At 35.8% G+C, this 22,508-nt stretch overlaps 1 protein-coding gene and 1 long non-coding RNA gene across 4 annotated transcripts; both read left to right on the top strand.

The window, feature by feature from the left end:
• Positions 1-509: 509 nt before the first annotated feature.
• LOC116160319 (protein lingerer) lies at positions 510-19,382 on the top strand. Of its 3 annotated transcripts, XM_031473503.1 has the most exons (16): positions 510-645; positions 1,001-1,320; positions 1,396-1,588; positions 6,446-6,706; positions 6,756-6,925; positions 6,976-7,338; positions 7,388-7,678; positions 7,727-7,969; positions 8,507-8,720; positions 8,776-8,985; positions 12,663-12,820; positions 12,869-13,135; positions 13,430-13,708; positions 13,953-14,129; positions 14,342-14,368; positions 18,838-18,952. In XM_031473503.1, exons 2-16 carry the CDS (start codon positions 1,036-1,038, stop codon positions 18,931-18,933), a joined length of 3,234 nt encoding a protein of 1,077 aa, XP_031329363.1. In that variant the 5' UTR covers positions 510-645; positions 1,001-1,035; the 3' UTR covers positions 18,934-18,952. The 3 variants fall into 3 exon arrangements, with proteins under 3 accessions (XP_031329363.1, XP_031329364.1, XP_031329365.1); XM_031473504.1 differs by lacking the exon at positions 14,342-14,368 and having other exon boundaries at positions 18,838-19,382; XM_031473505.1 differs by lacking the exon at positions 13,430-13,708.
• Positions 19,383-20,064: 682 nt separating this feature from the next.
• Positions 20,065-21,129, top strand: LOC116160322. The gene is made up of 3 exons (XR_004143181.1): positions 20,065-20,352; positions 20,588-20,774; positions 20,829-21,129. It is a non-coding gene; the product is annotated as an uncharacterized LOC116160322 (long non-coding RNA).
• The last annotated feature ends 1,379 nt before the right edge of the window (positions 21,130-22,508 follow it).

Here is a 22,508-nt window from a genome sequence, read left to right as displayed (position 1 = left end):
CGACGAAACCTAATCGTCACGTACAATTCTGGAAATTGCTGTGAGCTATTGTTTCCTCACGGCAATAATCACAAATAAAAATTCCAGAGTAATATTCCTCCCTATACTTAATAAATATTTTGTATTTTTTCCTTGACATAGGTACGAAACGAAGAACTTAAAATTGCAAAATATCTCAAAAATTTGGAACAATTGTAGAAGTGTCAATTAAAATTAAAGCAATTATCTTTTTCAAATTCAATTCCTATTTCATTAAAAATTGTTTTACTCTGTAGAATACGAAAACCGTACTTACCTATGAATTGCATATCCATACGGAGAGTTTGGAGGATTTGCCAAACTTTCTTATTGCTAAAAAGAAAACTAAATAACGTCTTCCAAGCAGGAACCGTAGTAATTTATACTTTTAAAGCGATCAGGGTTGTTAATTTTGGCGGCATTTTGCATGAATTCGAGACGGCCATTTTATGTCAGTCACGTGACCCATAACTGTGTTAAGTTACGTTTGACCGAGGTATGGTTAAGAACACAGTCACTTTTATTGTAGGCTTTAAATTTAGTTTAATCCTCGTTGGTAGTTGCAATATTAATATAATTAGTTAATTAGTGTTATAAAAATCGTGTTGATGAAGGAAGAACGTGATTGTAAGATTTTATTTGTCAAATCCATTGATATTTTCTGTAAGATGTCAATATACACTGTCTATGCATAAGCTTTGAAATGGCGTCCTTCCACATGGCGATTAAATTTTGATCCGTATTTTTGGACGTACGCAGTCTAGTTGAGAAGATTTTCTTCATATTTCGAAAACCGGCATTTTTTAGCGTAGTGAAACTATTATATCACCAAAGAGAGTTCTTTAACCGTTGCTTTCTTTGTATGACGAATTTTACAAGGTTGCCATGTTTTAATAACATTACAAGATTTCTATCGTAGTTCATTAACAATTTTGGTGTTTATAATAAAACGTGCCTAACTAATTTTCTGTTTTCGTTCCAGAAAAGCTATTGTAAATAATTGTAAATACTGTAAAGATGAGTTCGACTACTCGAACCACTATTAAGGGTGGTAAAAGTGCTAAAGGGGATTCCAGTAAATCACACAAACATGACAAATCCGACACAGGTAAAGGTTCCGATAAACAGCATGGCGGCGGCGAAAATGCGAGGTCCAAAACTGACGATCCAGGCATTAAAGAAAAGGTGCGACAAGTTACAGAGATGACTAGGAGATCGGAGGAGGAAGTCTGTCTGGCTTTATACGAGTGCGATTACGATGCGGAACGCGCCATTAACATGCTATACGAGAATTTTATTGAGGTAAGCGCATAGCCATCCGTTTAGATATCGAGAGTGATTTTCGAAAAGTAAAACATTGTTTCTATTACGCTTTAGGGCGAGTGGGAAACATCCAGTAAGAAAAAAAAGAATAGACAGGCTTCGACTAGTAAAACTGAAACAGAAGAGGCAGCTCCCGTCGATGAATGGAACGAAACCCCAGAGCAACCTAGTGATAAAGAGAAACCGAGGAACAAAAATGGAGGCGGCCCACCTCGTCTCCATGGCAGACATAACGATAATAGAGGATGTAAGTAATGTTGCAACTAAATGCTCGATTTTCATATAAGATGGGTGTCATTTGTTGCCATTACTAAGGCAAACAATTGTTTCATGTCCGGAGGATACACTTTTGGTTAATAACAGTAGAACTGAGATTTGGCTTCCTGATAGTGTACCAGGCTCATTGCGAAACTAACAAAAAAAGCCTCCATGCATAATAATAATATAGTGTTAATTATGTGTGGAAATCCGACTAAGTACAGAATTTGTGCAGGTTCTTTTTAGTATAGCCGAGTGCTTTTAAATTGTAGATACACAGAACTGTCTGAATACTAACATCTACAAGACACTGTTGTGTGCCGAGGCCAGGGTACCATAACTTAATACGTTGTGAATCAAAGCGTATAGGCAGCATGTTATTTTCCTTTGAGGCGCAAACCATTAACCTGCATAAAACAAAAATCGTTTTGCTGATTTTTATTAACGAGCTCCTAAGTGAGTTCATGATTTTGGACTTTTTGTTCGTCCGTTCGTTTGTGTACATGATAACTCGTGAACGATTTCAAATTTTCGAATTCTATTTTCAGTGACCCAGGAGGGTGTTTGCTATATTTGTTACAAGTTTATTGAAATTGTATTGCAGTGTTCGTTATATTCAGGCGTATGTCCTCATAGCGTTTTAGTGTGAAGGTCTGAATTTTAGTTTTCCTTTTGTTTAATTTTAGGTTATTTACTGTCCATGGTCGAGATTCCGGTGCGTATGACCTCATGAGTGGTATGATAGTCATCGCCAATCGAGATTAGGTTAGCATTTTCAGCATACAGTATACACTTAATACGATTAGGCAGATAGAAAGACATGTTATTGATGCAGATTGAGAACACTAGCGGGCCCAGTATTGACCCCTGCGGATATTGATACTTCTTGGGATACGTTGTTGTTATACCGTAAGCCACTGGCTTCTTCTATTTAAATAGGACGACATTAAGGGTACCTAGTGTTTTTATCAAACTTGTATACTAATTCCAACTTAAGGCGCTTATGTGACACACAGTACCATGCCTTAGTAAGGTGTGGTGTAAAAGCCATGACAGCATTCTGCTCCTTTTTGTAACACCCAAAGATGGTTTGTTTAACATTTGTGTTTGTAAGTGCTCTCTTACTGAATCCACATTGGTGTTCATTGGAAAGACAGACATAGAGCTGTCAGATATACAATAGTATATTGAAAGACAAGTGTTACAATGCGACCTATTGTAATACGACTATCTTGTGGCACGAGTGTCCACAAGATAGGAGTATTAAAATAAAGCATTGTAACACGTGTTTTTCATACTATTTTTTCTATTTCGGGGCTTTAATTTAATTAAAAAGTAATTATGAAAAACTACAGGAAACTTTAGAATTAATTTGTCTTAAGTTGGCAACACCATTTACGTTGAGAAATTTTAAGTTGGCAGCGTAGATAAACACAACACTGACATTTGGAAACTTTAACTTCCATGAATGTGTAATTTTTATTCGTAGATAAATTTATTTATGGTGGATGTGTAAACTGCTGATTTGGAATGTATTAAGTTTTTCGTGTACCAAAAATCAAGGAAAACACATAAATTTTACGTAATTTGATTTCACATCTGATGATTTGACGTTGACGTCTTGGCGAACTGCCAACTTAGAGATGAAAAGTTACCAAAAACAATGTTACAATGGAACTCATTGAAACACTGTTTTTGCTGTATACAGTTGCACAAAATTCTCATTGTAACACCGAAATAGAAAAAATGAATTTAAGACGATATGAACTGAAGGTTGCTCAAGGAAGGGCTTCCTCTGCAATTGTTTCAAAGATTAATTTGGTAAATCACATTTTTAATCATTTACTATACAGAGTAGACGAGTCTCTATATACTTTAAATTTGTGGTCAGTGGCGTACTATCACTATTTTTTATTACATATTCTAAAAGTGCACACCTTTTACGCTGCTACATCCAAAAAGCGCACTCTTAATAAATATGTAATGAAAATTAGTAGTAGCTGCCATTAAAAAAATATACCCCTCTTGGTAATGCAGAAGTACGCCACTGTCCACAAATTGAGGATTGAACATACCTTCTACCCTTCATGGTATTCTAATGAAAGGTCTCATGGAAACGAATTGGTTTTTACAAGCTATAACTTTAATGCGTGACTCCTTTTCGAGATTAGCGGGTTAGGGGGGAGGGGGTAGAAATTGATTTTATCTCAGGGGGCTGGTTTTATCCTGCATGGTACTCTAATGAACGGTTTCTGCCAATCATAGTCCCCCTTCTCGACCCCTTATCATGATAGACTATAATGCCTTATATTTCAAGAGCGGATTGTCGGAGGAGGGTACTCATGAAGGACGATTGTGACGTCTGGAATAAATATATTCATTGGTGATGGCAAAACTTTAAAACCGAATATGTCAAAAACAGTTTGTCGGAGGGGAGTACTCACAAAAGGCAAAATGCAGTGCCTGGACGAAACATATCTAGTGGGGAAGTCAAAGCGAATATCTTGAAAGTATAGTATTGGAAGACAGTATTCATAAAGGCCAACTAGAAGGTCTGGACGAGACACATCTCCTGGTGAGGTCAAAACTTCACTGCAAATATTTGCAGCACGGAATATTGGAGGAGGTACTTTCAAAGGGCGGAAAGATTTTCAAGATGAAGATCCTTCTTGCATTATGTAGCGTAGATTTTGAGCGTGTGCCAGGCGGTTTTTAAATGGTTATGCGTAAAGATCTCCCTCCCCATAATCTACTAATAAGGTAAACATCGATAAATATAGCATCCTACTACCTTTGTAACCAGCTACTTAGGTTTAAAAAAATGCGCTGTGTCTGCACAGGAGTTGTGAACAGATCCAGTTTTTGAAATTTTCTAAACGGAATTTTAGTCACTTCACAAAACTGAAAAACTTGTCAAAACAGTCTATTGACTGACCGTTAACTTACTATGAGGTTTGGACCCAGGACGTCCCTTATAAAAATTGAAGGGAACACAAAAGACAAATTTCGTTTTAATTTTCCGTACCTTAAACGGTCAGAAATGGACGATCCCAATTAGCACCTTCTATGGGCACTTTTTTCATAGGATCTGTAATCTGTGTAATCACAATTTCCATAACACGCTTGATGTAGAAGCTACAGGCTACTAATTTCTTATTTCGTATGGCCGCCATATTGGATTTTTACGGAATGAGATGGAGGACAAAAAAAAGAAAAATAACGACCACACTGTATTGCGAAGGCGTCTAAGGGAGATCGTATCTTTTATTTTGGTCAAGTATACGTTAGAATGCAAAATTTTGCGTTATACGCATCACAAAATTTGCACTACACCGCTACCGATTAGAACTTCTACATACAGGGACTGCTAGCAACTATATATAAAGTTGTCTCAGGACTTAGAAGCATGAGGAGCCCCAAATTTAAACATTTAGCTGTCAAATTCATTTTGGCATATGAACGTCTTCTAGGGGGAAACAACTTTGAATTTTTGTTGTACATTCCTATGAATTAATTTGAATTAACGTGAATTAATTTGTATTGACGGGAATTAATTTGAATTTTTGGTATACACCAAAAATGGTACGTGTTTCCCCCTAGAACGTCTTCGTGTAATTTTAGGTATTCTCAATGCATTTGTATTAACGATTTGCCTTCAGTGAACTCTGCAGAACGCTCACATTTGAAATCCCGGGCATACGCTTTAAGAGGGAAATTGGCGTAAACTCTTGACTATACGTCAACATAGCTATTTTTAGCGCCAAAAAACAATTTCCGCAGATTCTCGCGTTCGTTCCTCATGATTTCTCAAATTTTTTGCAATAATAGCTCCGCGATCGCGGACTCACCTTCATTTTTCATGATGGACTCGTCCGTCATTTTTTTAAAATGGCGGAAAATGTATCTATCTCTCACCGTTATATTATTATATTTCGGAGATTCGTCTGTACGTACATACAGACTTTTTGAACCTCATTTTCAGGGTCCAGCGACCTTTTAGAACGTCTATGTAGGCCCTTGTAACAAGATCTGTTCACTAAGTCAATGAAAATAAAGTCAAAATTCGCTTTAAAAAACTGTAAGGAGTAGGGTATCATTAGAATTGCCGAAAGGGGGGCACAATTACAAGATGTTCATTAGAAAGTGATAGCCTAAGAGTCTAACCTGTACTGTACTGTTAACGACATAATTTACCCACAACTTTGATTTTCGCACATTTTTTTGTGAAACCAGTAATAACAGAATCATTGACATCTAAATTTTATGTTACTCTGGTCTTACAATATTTTTCAGCATTCATCCTGTATATCAACTAGTCCTAGTTGATAATGTGTAAATCTGCTTTATCTATAGTACCAATTTGCAAGGCCTTATTTTTCTTTCTCACGCGTGGATTTATCTTATCAGTCAATGTAATTTCAAATTGTGGGTTATCTGCCATGTGGGTTACCACGTTCTTTTTTCTTCTGCTAGTAGTAAGTTTGATTTTATTTTTATAAATCAAAATTTTGATTTAGATTTATCAATTCTATAGGAACTTGTTTCGGCTCACAAGGTAAAAGACATGGTAGCTATGAAATTCGGTGTTAACCATTTGCATGTACTTAGTCTAAAAAAAATGCTCCTTTGCACATCTTTTCAATTTTCTGAAACTCTTAGTTAAAATATATAACCAAATCTTCATGGCTCAACCAATCTCAGCTTTTCCTGTTATTTTTGCAAAAATCTTTATAAATGCCTCCCTAAAGCAAAGTGGTGATTTTCATGACAACGTATTGTACTAAAGTCAATAGTGAGGCTAATACACAAAAACTCAAAATATACAATAAAAATTTTTTTAATTTAGGGAGGGGTAGAGAAAATAAAGAGAACGAGCGTAACCTGAACGATGGAAACCAACAGGATCGTAAGGAACGACGTGGCAGGGGTGGACATGTTAGAGGAGGACCTGGTCGAGGACGCGGTGGTGGAAGGGCTGGGTCCAGGTATCCACCACGCAACAATCGGAGTAATTTTCCGAACGCTAGACCTACAATTGAGACATGGGACAACTCAATACCGTGGGAAAGCACCACAATTACGAACAGTTCTCATACAAACTTTGCGGGTAATTTTCTCTCAATGAATTTGTCGCAGTTTTAAAACTCATATTGTAGAAGAAAATTGGGACGAGTTTCCCCAAACAGATGATTGGTCAACGGAGGAATATACAGGTAGTTTAGCGGATACTAAGGTGTTCACACCAAGTATGGCTATGGCATCTGAAATTGAGGCAAACATGGAAGCCAATTCACCCAATGTTATGCCATCAATGACGATAGAAGCTGTATGTTGCTGCGTGGCAGGTTTCAATTTGACTAATGTTGACCTTTGCAGATGGATCCTCCGATGGTTGGAAGTTTAAATGCTGCCCAAACGCAGTATTTTAACCAATTAACGCAACAAAGTAATGAAAATGTGAAAGCTGCGCAGTACTCAAGTCACCAATCTCAGTCGTACGACTCAACATCTCAGCCGTATAATACGGCACAAACTTACGCTAACAATAACACAAACACTTCGGCACAATATAACAATGCTCAATACGGTTCATCTCCTAATACAAACACATACAGCAACAACAGTAACTACGTAGTCGGGAATAGTAACTATGTGACGACCCCCGATACACAGACACCACCCCAACATCATCCCGTGCGGACTAAGGCGCAAAGAGCGAGGGTACCACCTCCCTCCAAGGTAATTGCTTGCTCTGACGCGTGTAATGAGAATTGACACAGTCTTTCAGATTCCCTCGAGTGCTGTCGAAATGCCGGGTGACATCAATAGTAGCATTGCTTATTTGGATGTCCAGTTTGGTGCAATGGACTTTATCTCTGATGCCAGTTCCTTCGACGGTGTTGTAGATAATAAATTTAGTCCAACAAACGATACTAATTTAACAAGCACCTTGCAAACCCCAAATTCTAACATAGATCTGATGGATCTCAGCCAATCAGTGCAAAATCCCCCATTAGATGTGTATGCCTCTAAACCAAATACCCAACAAAGCAGTATTACAACGGTTCTCTCGCAAAATGTAATATTTAACGATCAGTTTTGTCGTATTTTAATTGGAGCCTTTCAGATTTCTAATGCGGACACCATTCCACAAGCTAACGAACATTTGACGGCGTCATATACAACGTTACCGAGGAGCTCTACTGTTGCTGCTAATGCGACTCAGACAATAACACCTGCGGCGCTTGAACTGAACAAACAAAGTGAAAAACATTCTTATTCGCAAAGTTCTTCGTATAATTCGTATCAGCCGAAGACCACCACTTATCAAAATCAAAACTATAGCTCTTCAAGTTACAGCACGCCACAGGTACTTATCTCTACCAAATTATCACATTTCAAGATCTGCGTTGTAGTTTAACGTCTTCTCCCCTTATTTATGTATCGCTCATTAGAAGCAGTAGACTTTCAACACATGAGATTGTCTTATTACAAATGTGTGTAATGTTCCCATACCATAAATTTTCTACCTGAAGAACCGAGATGGCGCCACTTCCGGTGTTTACGGAAGCGGCTCCATCTTGTGTATATTGAGGTCCATTTTTACAGATTTTTAGTTCATTACATTTTCAAAGTGGGATTAATACTTTAATGCTACCAAATAGCCACCTAATGAAATATTGTTACCCTTTGGAGGTGTAGACTTAAACATACATGATGAGTCGATGACGAAACTGAGAGCTGGTGTAATGTGAACAGTTGTATCTTGGACAAGTTATTTGTACAATTTACATTCTGTCATAATTACGCCTTCATCAGTGTTGATTTGGCAGTCTGACTTCTTGCGTACATTTCACAGGATTGTGAATATACGACTAGGATCTAACTTGTTCCTGTTTACTTTTAGACGACCGCGAACAGCTACGTCAACAGTAATACACCATCGTACAACACACAGAATGCTGGTAATGCTTATCAAAATTCGTATTCATCTGTCAGTTCATATCAAACGAGTAATTCAAACTCATCGACTTTTCCGGCAATTAGTCAAGCTAATAGCTATCCTGCCAACAATCAATTTCATCAACAAACTAGTCAATCCGTCTATGGAGGAAATACAGGTAAATCTCTTTGGTTTGTCGCAGGTTCGCGTTACTCGATTTTTTTATGTTTCAGGTCTTAATAGCAATTCGAGTTATGGTAACGCGACGAGCGGAAATCAGTACAGTAGTTACAATACCAGTAGTAATAAATCGGTGAAGGAGTCGAATTATGATGGTAGCACAACTTCCGTTAGTAGCACGACGACCGTTGTTAGTAGCATTAACAACACATCCTCGCTAACACAAACAACATCGACGGGAGCGAAATCTACAACTGCATTAGGTAAGTATTTAAATTGCACTAAGTTGCAAGAAAATAGGAAGGATCATTGTTCCTTCTCTGTATGCTTTATTCAATTATAATATGCAGTGCAGCATGTAGTGTTTGATATTCCGAAGACCTGTAAACACTTGAAGATGGTCACTATGGCTTGCCTACATGGGTTGACCATAGTGGGACGTTACGGGTCGTAGTAGCAAAGTGGCAGTTTGTGTTATAACAATTTCTAGGTAGAACTACTCTCATGCTGCTTGCTTTGCCTTTAAAAAATATCCTTCTGTTAGTTGATGGGTTTACTGGACTGTTACTCACATTAGGTCAATTAGGTGTCCTATTCTCATGTACCACTTGAAAATGAAATTAAATGATATGTTTGAGTGGCCTTTCACAGGGATATACTTTATAGTTCCACACTGGGATGCTTTATCGCCGAGTTAGAAGCAAAAGTATAAACATAAGAGATAAGACCCAGTACTGGTACGTTTTAAATTGTACAGGGTGGCCAAATATGGTGAGGTACTGTATCTGGGAACCTATCCATTGTAGAGGCTTGCGGTAAAAAAATTTTTTACTAAAACGGCTAAGAGAAAAACTGGAAAATATGTTGAAGTTTCTGCAATGGCCGCTAGGGGGCGTAACTGCAATCTGGAATCTAAAAAAATGATTTTTCTGTGAATTCCGCTATATTAGCGTAACAAAAAAATGTCCGGTCTTTGAACTTGACGATAATCTGAACCTTTTTTGTTTGACAATTTTTCATGTATCTCTAAAAATGATGTGGTGGGGGGTATTCAAAGGTTTCCGTAAAGAACACCCTGTATCTTCGAAACGACTGAGCCGATTTTAACAAACTCAGGTTAATTGAAAAGAGTTATTCTTCGGCTATAAATATTATAATATTTGAAGTTTTGTTAGTTTCACATATCGCCGCTTGAGGGCTTTTTTCGACATTCCGACCGAAATGGTTAATTTTCTCAAAAAAATGAAATGCGTTGGTTTGATTTTTTTTTCATGAAAAAGTAGCTAAATGATGCCTAAACAAGCTTGCGAAAACCCCATCTCGATATCTTGCTCCTAACCTAAAATTTAGGCCAAAGAAAATTTTATACCCTCAAAATTTTATTTTTTTTAAGCGAATTTTTTCGGAATTATTTTTATTATATAATTTGTGGCCCTAAGGTGGATCGATTTAAAAAAGCAAGCTTACGGCGTAAATGCCCGAAATGCTGGCCACCACGATATAAAAAAATATATATATCTCAAGATTTCGAGATGCTGTTTTCGCGGGTTTGTTTAGGCATCATTTAGCCACTTTTTCATGAAAAAAAATCGAACCAATGCATTTAATTTTTTTGAGAAAATTAACCATTTTTGTCGGAATGTCGAAAAAAGCCCTCAAGCGGTGATATGTGAAACTAACAAAACTTCAAATAGTATAATATTTGTAGCTGAAGAATAGCTCTTTTGAACTAACTCGAGTTTGTTTAAATCGGCTCAGCCATTTCGAATATACAGAGTGTTCTTTACGGAAACCTTTGAATACCCCCCACCACTTCATTTTTAGAGATACAGGAAAAATTGTCAAACAAAAATTATTCAGATTATCGTCAACTTGAAAGACCGGACATTTTTTTGTTAGGTTAATATAGCGGAATTCACAGAAACATCAGTTTTTTAGATTCCAAATTGCAGTTACGCCCCTTAGCGGTCATTTCAGAAACTTAAAAATACTTTCCAGGTTTTTCTCGTGGCCATTTTAGTAATAAATTTTTTACCCCAAGCCTCTGCGATGAATAGATTCTCAGATACAGTATCTCGCATTCTTAGTTGGCCACCCTGTACATCTAAGGTCCTCATTTTGTGTTGTGGCAGTTTGCGGGCGTTTGTTGTTTATGCTAAAGGAAGTGTCAGGGCAAAGATAATTTAGGGTAAACTAGGGAAATCATTACAGAGATGGGTAAAAGTGTGAAACCAAAATATCTCTGGAGTTTCAAGAAAGCTAGTGGTAGGTAGGTACCTATAGTCAATTGTGTATTTCTATTTTAATTTTTAATAGAACATTTTTTTAAGTACAAATATTGTAAAAAAATGTTCTAGTTAAAATTTGACATAATATACAGGATGTTCCTTTACAAATTTTAATAAACTTGTATTTGTTAAATACCAAGCAAGTACACAATTCATTATAATAGCTTCAGCAGTCAAGTGTAGCACGTCACATCAAACAAAAAGAATGTCCAGTGTAATCTGTTCCTATCAAACACATTGGTGCTGCTTAACCTAACTTAAATTAAATTAAATGGGTGTTCCTATTGGGCAAATAAAGCATTATTATTATTTAAGTTTCACTTATTAATAGTATGTTCCATGAATGAACCGATATTACCGAAACCATGGTTCCGGTATTCTCCATTTATTTGTGGTGACGTCTTATTTACGGAACAATACCGAGTACCGATTGCAGAGCAACATAACCTCAAACGTCTTATCGTAAAAGTTGAGTTGTTGAGAAAAATCTGTTGCATGTACTACACGCATTGACTGAGGAAGCAAAAACAATACATGTATGAAGGTGTGATTCTGATTCAGTTATTTTGGTTCATAATTTTTCATGCTTCAATGATATATTTGAAGGTTGTATCTTCATTGATATTGGGTCAGGAAAAAACCGAAAATTCATGAATTTCGCAAAAATCTGTCAGGGTTCAAATCACTACATTGCTCCAATGCGATGATCCAACTTTTGCGAAAACCATTTATGATACTTGAGGTGGAATCGCTTTGTATAAAGATTTGTGGAGGCGGATACATTAATGGATTATGGATCAATAAATGTAAAACAAATTTCATCCAAATAATTCTCATAGGTCAATTACTTTAGGAATATTCTCAAACAAAATTAATTACGCAAGTTCCAAAAAATAACCGCACACCACTTTAAGAAATCATAACAATTTTAAATAACTGAAGTAATTGACGTGAATAATATTCCCTTTTGGTAACACTTAATCTTATCTCTCCTTGGAAAATACCGCTCCTTTTAGAAATATCGAAATGGATCGCTTCGATGGTACAGTTGACGGTAACTTTATGTTCATGATGAAGGCAAAATTAGATAGACGAAAAGTTTGCATAAATCGCGAATCCCAAGTAAACTGGCTACAACTTCTCGAAGCTAATACACAAGATCATGATTACACCCAGGAATAAAATACCAATGTTTCACTGTGTTGGTATTACACTAGAATTCCGATTATCTGTGTTCTACGGGACCGAAGAAGCACATATAACTGGAAAGCACGGATAATCCAAATATTATTTCTATTTTGCCATTTTAAAGAGAAACACGCACACGCGCGGTTGTAACACAATGTCAGGTTAAACTTCAGTTTGGTTTAACCGACAGATTTGAGAAATACGATTGGCCAACTTGTGAAATATTAGCCAATCAAATCCTTTAACCCACAATTCAACTATAAACTGAAGTTTAACCTGACATTATACAAGAGTAGTCTTCGGGTTTCGCCTATTAGCTGTTTGTTAATGCAGAATAAGTTTTATAAATTCTGTCAAGTGTTTAAGGTACTAGGAGTAGAGAAAAAAATTTTAATTTTTGCTCGGATTTTCCTGTATAAAAAGTTGATTACAATTATTAATGATTTGTTTGTTTGTTTTTTAAGCTAAGAATACAAACAACAACGTGATGTCGAATATACCACCGGCCGGCGTAACTCCCGTTATGAGTACACAATACATAATGAGCAACGTGCCGTTTTTCCAGCAGCCTATCTACTCGTTTGAAGAAATGCAGTTATTACAACAAAGGATGCCTCATATGGTGAGTAACAATGCAGAGTGCATAGAGGGAGAACCTTTGTTTTTCTAGACGGGTTATTATGATATGAGTTACCAAACACCAACAACGTTAACGGCGGTAAGGGACGGAACCTTGGCTAATGTAGCGTATTCCATTTCGGATGGTCGGTTTACACGGGGAGACAACAATACCTCACCGGTACCTTCCACTCTATCGCAACAGACGAGTACGGGACATCAAGCGCAGCCTATGCTAGCTGCCCAAACGGGAGCTGCACCATTTTTTTATGCACCTTACAATGCCTTACAGCCGACGTATCAGTTTCCAGTGTATCCTGTAAGTATTTCTATCGTTTAGTTTTATTTAAATAACTTTCCCATTGTTGTCATATGCTTGCATATTCTAATTTTGCATTTTATTTAACCCGCTTCCGATCGAAAAGAATATGCTCAATTGGATCCTATTACGTACATGAACATGTAGTTACGTTGTAGGTGTCTTTTAACAGCTTGTATGTTTATGCGTACATGATTCGGCAGAAATATGTTACTAGCTGGGGTTTTTTTAATCTGAATGTGCAAAAGTATTATATATTTTAATAACGTAATTATCCCGTTGCATATGTGACAGGTGAATGATAGGATTATCGCATTGCAGCAACTTCCAACCGTTACGAATGCTCATGGGTCTAATAACAGTCAGTATCCTAAACCGGCGACGTATGGATCTGGTTATGGTTCTGGCTATGACCCTCTCACGCAGACCCAAGATTATAGTAAAGGAGGGTATGTAAGCAATACTCAAAGTCAAAGTAAGGGGTCTGGTGCTAACGCTTCAACGGGTGGCTCATCTGCTAATGATTTAACTGCTATTTATGGAAAATCGCATACAGCACTGGGAAAAGTTAATGTAAGCATAAATTGTCTCTTCGTTTTATTGTTTATGTGCCTTTTTATATGATGATACAGATGACGAGACCGATGTAGGTGTTTGTATAGAATTAACGCTCGTATGAACAAGTGTTTTGTTTCATATTTGCTTATTCTATTGATAACACCTACAGTAGACGATTTGGCAATCTGACTTGTACTACAAAATAATTTTTTTATCTTACGAAAGAATGGATTCCTCAATTTAAATTACATTGTTTCAGTCGTATGATAAACAAGGATTTCATTCGGGAACCCCACCTCCATTCCCTGGAACATTACATGGGAATCAAAGTACGGCGTTAGCGCCTAGCGGGACTAACTTTAATCCGATGTACATTTCAACGATGCCACCACAACAGCACCATTCAACTCCTCTAATTCATCAACCGATACATCAGGTATAATGAGTAAATTTTTCAATAGTTGTGTTGCCAATAATGGAAACCACAATTTTTTATGTGAAAAAATTAAAAATGTCTCATTACTAGTCAATCGCAACATTCCACGTTGGTTTATATTGAAACTTAATGTTAATTGATTGTTATTGTTTTACGTGTTTCTATGCAGCATGTCCTTCTTTTTGGTTATTCAGGTTTTGTTTTGCTTATAGATGGAAGTACGGCAAGGCCGGCGTATGGTAAGTTAAATCTTAAAAAACACGTGAGCTTTTCTTGTTTTGCGTTATTGTCGTACTGCTGGTATGAGAATGACTTACGAATAAGATGCCTGTAACATTGCTTGTACTAATTCGTAATTTTTGGAGCGTTTAAACAGTAATTATGTAATAAAAACACAAATGTAATATGTTGAATAATCGACACACCGAAATGGCAATTTAAAGCTCGGATCAAAAATGTTTTTGTTCTTACTCAAATTATACTCTGTTTTGTGATAGACAGTTCAACAGAATACTGCACTGACGGTGAGCAAATCCAAAAGAGAGATGGAGTGTTAATTTAATATCATAACCTAAAAAATGAACATTTTTTTCTATTCCTAAATTGCACAGTTCCTCTGTAAAATGCTGTAACAAAAGCTTACTAACTTAAGCATGCATTGTGACATAATTGGGGTTAATTTGGAAGGGTGAGTAACAAAATTGAACTGGGAAATTGAATTATCTCTTAATTCCCTTTTTTCTGCCCTTTTGGTGTGGGTGTCATTGTAAAGTATGTAGTTTGAAAGGAGAAGTGATTAATATTTAACTGTGGCATTGAGTTACTATAAAACATTTGTTCCGTTGTAAGTGTTTGCATGGGACACAGTGGGTTGAAGGGTATATTAAACTTGGGTCAGTTGTTGAATATAGTAACAATGAAACCTTGAAAGGGGTTTATGTAAGTAGATTGGTGGAAATGTGTCTTATGAAACAGGAAGATACTGTTTAGAATATTCAGTTACTCGGAATATCCATCCACCATATCATTTCGTCAATTTGACAGAAATGAGTTTGGTTTAGTTTACGGTATAGTAGTGTTTCTAATGGCTGCAGATGCAGAAGCTATATGGGGTATTGATAAAAGCTGTCAATTGTAGATAGGGTTGCTGGTTGCACATTCTCCGACTGTACCACCAATTAGAACAGTTGTTACAATTAACACCTTAAGGATTTTGTTTCTTTAAAATTTGTGTCGAGATCAAGAATCAAGTCGGTTAAGACTTGCTAAAGAACTACAGAAGAATTACTTTATCTAATCACTGATATTTTGCTTTATCGTCGTGAGAGTGTGGTTAGGGTTGTTTAAGTGTCGTCAGAATATTCTAAAAAGCGAAAAGAATTGATTTGATTCAAAAAAGGACCAACATATGATAATCCCCTTTGTTTAGTCAACCTCATTGTATATGATTGGTAAAGGGTGGGTATATTTCGCACAAATAGCCTCAAAAACTTAATCTAGATTCGGCGCAATACGATTTCTGGCCATTTTTATTTTGTTTGCTTATATTAGAGGAACGGGCGTCCTATAATTGTTTTGGTAGTGGTTGGCCATTGATAATTTGTTTTTCTGAATGTCAAACGTCAAAGTCACAAAAAATCAGACACGTTTAAATTAAACAACAAAAGCAATTGTGTCAAATTTGACAAATGTCACATGTAAACACACAGAAACCAATAACAGGAACTGTAGTTAAATATTTCAGACTCTCAATTACATATTAACAAGTATTTATTTGTTTTGTATCAGCAACAAAAATTGGTATAGATGTATGTGACCACAAAATTGCTTATTGACAAATTTTGAAAAAAAATAATTTTTAAATCTAAAATCAATATACCTAAAGGTGAAATTTCTGATTATCATAATTTTTGGTTAAGAATGCAGTGTATCTCAGCTGTTTTTCAAGATAGAGACTTGCAGTTTCGCGACCATGTGCCAGTTTTTTTGTGAAACTTAACACCACAGTCAATCTAGTTACTTTCGTTTCTGAGACACAGAGTGAGAACGAAAAGTTGGGCTATAAATCCGGAGGTCGAGTGTTCGAACCTGGTTTGAGGTGAATTTTTCATCTGTGGCAGAGATGGGAATTTCCTTAGGTCAGTTTCATGCATTCTGCCGGCTACTCCGAATTAGGTTTTCCTGCAGTTTTCCTAATTCGTAAGGTAAATACTGGAGTAGTATAGAACAACTTAAGACCTTCTGCTGGGGCAACTTTAAAAAGCATTCAAGCCTGTTGAGGGCCTAGAACAAGAGGGACAATAAATAAATAAATAAATAAATCTTTTTGGGATGTATCATGTCTTACTATCCAAATAAGATAGAAAGATACCAACTTTGGGTCAAATCTCAGAAACGGTGGTCCAAAATTGTTTTGACTACGCCACTGGGTTCTACGTAACAATATCTAAAACATGCACTTTTAACCTTTTTTTCTATCTTACATGTGATAACATCCCAAAAGTCAAACTTTTCGTTTTCATTCTGTATTTGAGAAACAAACGTAACTAGATTGATTCTGTTTGTGGTATTAAAAGTTTCACAAAAAGTGGCACTAGGTCGCAAAAACCGCAAGTCTCTACCTTTAAAAACAACCAAGATACACTGCAGTCTCAACCAAAGTAGGACACACTGTACATTATTAAAATGTTAAAATTGTCGGAGTTAAAAAGTGCATGGGAGAAACAGAATAGGGTTGCATGTTGCTCCTTGTAGTCTGCATACCGCCTCAGTAATGTTTCAATAGACATGTTTCAACAGAAACATCTTTCTTTCGTGTTGTCTATAATATACAAATTAGAGAGAAAAAACTCTACAAGGTGTCCATATTTTGCCCACCACCGTCAGGATTTTGGGTATCTTCAGAGCAGAATTTAAAATTTCAAATGTAGTTTTCATAATAATTTAATAAAGTTACGTAGTATATTCAAAGCAACTAAAATACTCATATATTTAATTGTGAAAAGAGGATCTTGGAGATAAAAGATGACATTGTATCGATTGTTTTGATAGTATACAGGGTGGTTCAAATTCGTGACTTACCGTTGGGATCTCCGTAACGGCGAGAGATATAGTGAAGGTTAAATGGAGTTGTTCCTGTTTGTTAAAGCTTTTGAAATCTTTAAAAATATCACTGAAAAATTGAAAATGCAAATTTCGTTTTTATTTTGCTTAGCTTAAACAGTCGAAAGTGTCTATGGGCATGTCTTTTCAAAGTATGTGAATCTTTAATCAGAATTCCCATAACACTACATGTAGAAAGGTACAGGCTACTACTTTCTTATTTCTTATGGACGCCATATTGGATTTTTACAGAATGAGATCGCCGTCATAGTCATGTTGTCTTATAGCGTTTTCGATTGGCAAAACTCGTACAGCACGAGTGTTGCACGAGAAACTGAAGAAATCCATGTGAAAATTGCTCTCAATGGAACATAAATATTCGTAAATATTTGTTGTCATTTGTCCATAACCTCATTTTAGATTTAGGTAATCGTCAAATCTCTATTCTAAAAAATGACAAACGATTTCAGTATTATTTATGATAAACGATGAGGAATATAAATTTGAAATTCCTGTAAAGGACCAATTTTTGGCGTTCAGTTTAATGAGCAACTTTTTGTAAAATAGAAGTTATGGCTAGTTCATCATCTTCGCTATCGCTAGATGACCACAAAAAACTCTCCCAACGCAAGAAACAAATTCAAATTGTCGCACGTTTGTTTTGAAAATTTGTTAACTAGCAGCTCCACGAGCTCTCGGACCTCGTGCGTCGAAATTTGCACTGAGTGCGTAATTGTTGCATCACATTTGCCAATGGAACACAGAAAATTGCCCTAAAATTACCAATAGAACGTAAAAATTGCACTCGTGCAGCACAAGTTTTGCCAATCGAAAACGCTATTAGTTACTTGTTGATGTTTTGTTGAGAAATGAATGTAAAACTTGATTGATTTGGACATTTTTTTGTAAATGTGTGTAAAAGTATAGTGTGACACCTCATTGTTTTCCTTTTTTTGTTCTCTCTCATTCCGTAAAAATCCAATATGGCGTCCATAAGAAATAAGAAAGTAGCCTGTAGCTTCTACATCTCGCGTATTATGGACGTTCTGATAACAGATTCAGATTCTGCGAAAAAAAGTGCTCATAGAAAGTGCTAACGAGAAAGTTCAAATACGTTATTTTAGTCGGAAACTTTGCCCCTATTTAACGTACACTGTTATGGAGATCCCAAGTGGTGAGTCACGAATTTAAACCACCCTGTACAATATTTGATCTAAAATATTCACTAAAATGCCTTACTCAGATGCAGTAAAGCTTCTACATTCTGCCTTCAAATGAAAAACTTTTCATATCCAATTCCTTTCAAGGAGGCGCAAAAAAAGGACACCTTTGTGTATGTCAAAACAGTCTTGCATAATGTAATTTTGGCAATTTGAATGCGTGGCAAGTTTTAACCTAACTGTTGTGTTCTGGATCAGTGTTTGGAAATGTGTTAAGTTTTGAAAAAAAATGATGTACTTATGAAATAACTGAATTGTTCTCATTGCATCAAGTAAACTAACTTTTATGTGTGAACGTTAAATGTCCATTATTGGTAAACGCTTGTTTGCTTGTTATATACTGGCATCCCTACAATCATCCTTGACGTTGTTCCTCATTGTTGTAGGATTCCACTAGTACAGGTCAGCGTTCGCAAGCATCCAGCCAAGCAAAATCTGGGGCAAAGCAGAACTATCCGCCGTCCTATTGGAATCAAGCCTAAATAAGCTGCCCACCTGATCACTTTGTCATTCTTAGATAATGGTTTGTGGCAAATGTATGTGTGAAAAAAGTAACTACTCAAGCGAACCACTAATTGCCCTTTGTTATCTTTAGTGATTAACATTTTTTTTTAATGTGTCTAAAAGTAAATTATTTTTCTTTATATTTATTTTGAAAAAATGTGCATAAGATTTTATACAAAATGAACACAAATCTAATGTATGATATTTTTTATGACCATTTTGTCAGTTTTATTTTGTATAAAATCGAGGAACTATTTTATTTTTAGGTTGTAAAATCGTTCGCAATTTCTGTTACAGCTCTATTTAGGTAGTGGAAGAGGAGAACAAAATTTAATTTTTTTTTTCGATTTAGTATCTCCATGTGTATAATGCAGAAATTGTTTAAGACTGTATTTTATATTACAAAAAAATACATGATCCTTTTTTACCCATATTAGTAGAATGATTACTTATTGGTTTTTCATTTAGCTTAATTTTTTATTATAGGTGACAAAGTGATTTGACTGGTGTTTAAAGTCAATTTACAGGTCTCGCAAATCACAAAAAAATAATATGTTGATCGGTTTGAGTGCCGAGTATTGTTGTAAATATTAAAATTGCTTAGAAAGAAATTTCGTACTGAAGAAATCTGTATCTAGGTCTTTGCCTTGCATTTTACATTAGTAAATAGTATTCAGTAGGTAAATTAACGTACCTAAAATTTTGGTCATTTTGACTGACCTTGTGGTAATCTTTCTTTTGTGGAAAAGATTTGCCAGTATTGATCTTTGATTTATTATTAGGTTATGTTATAAACTAAATTATCTTTATGTAACTATGCTATGTATAAATAATCACATGTGTAGAAATCACGACTTACTGTATATGTGTAGTTTTGTTTTGTATTTGCCTGAGAATCTACAAATGAAAATACATATTAATATGGATATATTAATACTTTATTTTCCCTGTAGTTAATAAAAATAATTAATTTGTTTTATTTATTAGCTTTAAGTACAACTGAGACGTTTGAGCGCCTCAATCGTTTTTTCTAATAATTGTTTAATTTTCTTAGACAATTTGGGTTTAAAGAAAAAAATTGACAACTGTAAAGGGTTGCTATTTGTCATTGCTCATAATGCGCTCTTGAATAGAATATTTTGCAATTAAAATCCCTTTGAATTTGTGTTGACCGACTTTGTAATTGGTTTACACTTGTGAACTTTGGGATCAACGTGTGCTTAAGACAGTTTGGGGTATGTGGAATGAAACGTATACAAATTTTAAATGTTAATTAACTCGTTGCTTTTTTATAGGGGACCACAGATGACCATTTAGCCAATTGAAAATATCTTCTATGGAACTCGAGCTGAACAAAGTGAAAACAATTCTATTTGCAATTCATATCAACAGTTCAGGTATTTATCTCTTTTCGAACTTATTAGTTATTACATGCTAAATCTACATGATGAGTCGATGACGAAACTGAGTGCTGGTTGTAATGTGAGCAGTTGTATCTTGGACAAGTTTTTTGTGCAATTTACATTCTATCACAATTACCCCTGTGTCAATGTTGATTTGGCAGTCTGATTTTTTGCACATTTCTCTCAAACCGTTGTTAATACAACTGGAATCTAATTTATTTCTTTTTAGATAACTACAAACAGTTGCTGGTACCTCATCACATCACTAGTACACTGTCCTGTAACGCATAGAGCACCAGTAATCCCGATTAAAATTGGTGTTCATCTGCTTCTTTGTATCAAATAAGTAATCAATTTTTCCGGCAATTCAGTAAGCTAAAAGCAATTCCGCAAAGTGGTTATACAGAGTGGTGCAGGTAAGTTACTGATTCTGTTACAGGATAGTTTTATTTGTTTTATTAATGTTTCAGATCTTAATAGCAATGCGAGCTGTAGTAATGTGGCCAGCGGAAATCAAAGTACTCATAGTGAAAAAAAATAGTATATATACCGCATGGCCATGGTAGAGAAGTCTATTATTGCCTTCGCACCTTACACCGCTCAGCGCAAGCGCATCGGGATTATAAACTGTGCTCGGGCAATAATACTAGACTTCCCTACCTTGTTATATACTTTACTAGTTTCTATGTCGTTTTGCTGTGCGTGAAAAAAATATAATGGGATTAATAGGTATGACATTAAAAGAAAATTGAATATAATAATAAAAAACTAGCACCCAATTTTTTTCCAAAATTTTAAGTCATAAACCAAGTGCCCAATAAATTTTTGAATGTGGTATATTATTACCCAGTCATAATTTTGGTTTATGGAGGGATGGTGTCCCGGAATTAAAGGTAGTCAATATGGCAACCCTGTTGTGACATCAAGAGTAATCTTCCAGTATGTAAAGCCTTTATTTATTTTTTTATTATCCTTCTCTTGTTCTGGGCCCTCAACAGGTAAAAAAACTCATTTTATATGACTGTCAAAATGACATGTCTCAAACACTAATGTTTAACAAAGGCACATGTTGGATTTGTTCAAAACATTACTAAATTATACAATTTGTTTTAAATATTGCCCACGGCATATCAACTTCGTCAGGGGCCCTAGGCAGTGTACCCCCTTTCTCTCCTTTACTTCATCCTGTTCTTTTTAATAGTATATACCATGGTAGAGAAATCTATAGTATTATTTTGCCCCCCCCCCCTCCTTGAATGAAACGATTAAGCTCAACTTTTTGCCTTTCTAAAGCTATGTCCCCTTTGAATTTAATGCAATTCGTTGCAACGGAGCTGTCGAAAAAGCATTTTCCTTATTTTTGGCTTACATTTCCAATTCACTTCGATCTACAAATATGATAAGGAATCTAATTACAAAATTTTATCGTAATCGGTCCATCCGTACATTTTATAAATCGATGGCATGAACGTCGTAAAATTGGGAGGTTATTGAAAACACTCCAAATTTCGATTTTGAGATTTCACCGGATCTTGACGTTTTAAGGTCCCAGGAGTCCAAAACAGTGGTTTAAATAAATTCTTGTATGCTCGTACGGGCGGTGCAGGCGAAATTACCCGACCGGCGACCGATTTGGTTAAAATTTGAAACAGATGTTCTCTTAAATAGTCTCGAGAGCTGAAAAACTTTGGGAAGCGATTCGAAAAAGGGAAATGCCTGTGGTAAAAAAAATCGATATTTATTGAATTACGTATAACTGTGTAAGTAGCAACCCGCGACTTGACCGACGCTTAAATTTTCTTATTTAGTAAGGTATGAGCAACAAAATTTTGATTCGAGAGGTGGAAATTAGGTCACGGCTAATATTAATTAGTTTAACAGTTCGCGTTAAGAAGTTTTTACCCATCAGTGAGTTGACTGTGTAGTTAAATACAGTGGTGGGTGAAATCATAGCCGTGTAATTGATCGGTGCGATTGACGAGGTTTTTGCTACCATTTTTTGGTTTTTAGAAAATGTCACGTTACACCCATTGATTGTACACCTGTACAATCATTGGTTACACTGTTACAAGTTTGTTGACCCTGTATAATATACATGGAATGCACCCACTTGAGTTGTAGTAATTTTAACAAGTAACTAAAATGACGTA

Source organism: Photinus pyralis, unplaced genomic scaffold (genome assembly GCF_008802855.1).
Source record: "Photinus pyralis isolate 1611_PpyrPB1 unplaced genomic scaffold, Ppyr1.3 Ppyr1.4_LG1, whole genome shotgun sequence".
Taxonomy (NCBI): Eukaryota; Metazoa; Arthropoda; class Insecta; order Coleoptera; family Lampyridae; genus Photinus; species Photinus pyralis.
The sequence above is the reverse complement of the archived record's forward strand: the minus strand, read 5'-3'. Positions and strand labels throughout refer to the sequence as shown.

What these genes read in the sequence shown, in the direction of transcription:
- LOC116160319 (XM_031473503.1), top strand. Translation starts at nt 1,036, where the DNA reads ATGAGTTCGACTACTCGAACCACTATTAAGGGTGGTAAAAGTGCTAAA. An exon ending in CAACGGTTCTCTCGCAAAAT is followed by an intron (nt 7,679 to 7,726) that starts GTAATATTTAAC and finishes GGAGCCTTTCAG; the next exon opens with ATTTCTAATGCGGACACCAT. An exon ending in GAAATCTACAACTGCATTAG is followed by an intron (nt 8,986 to 12,662) that starts GTAAGTATTTAA and finishes TTGTTTTTTAAG; the next exon opens with CTAAGAATACAAACAACAAC.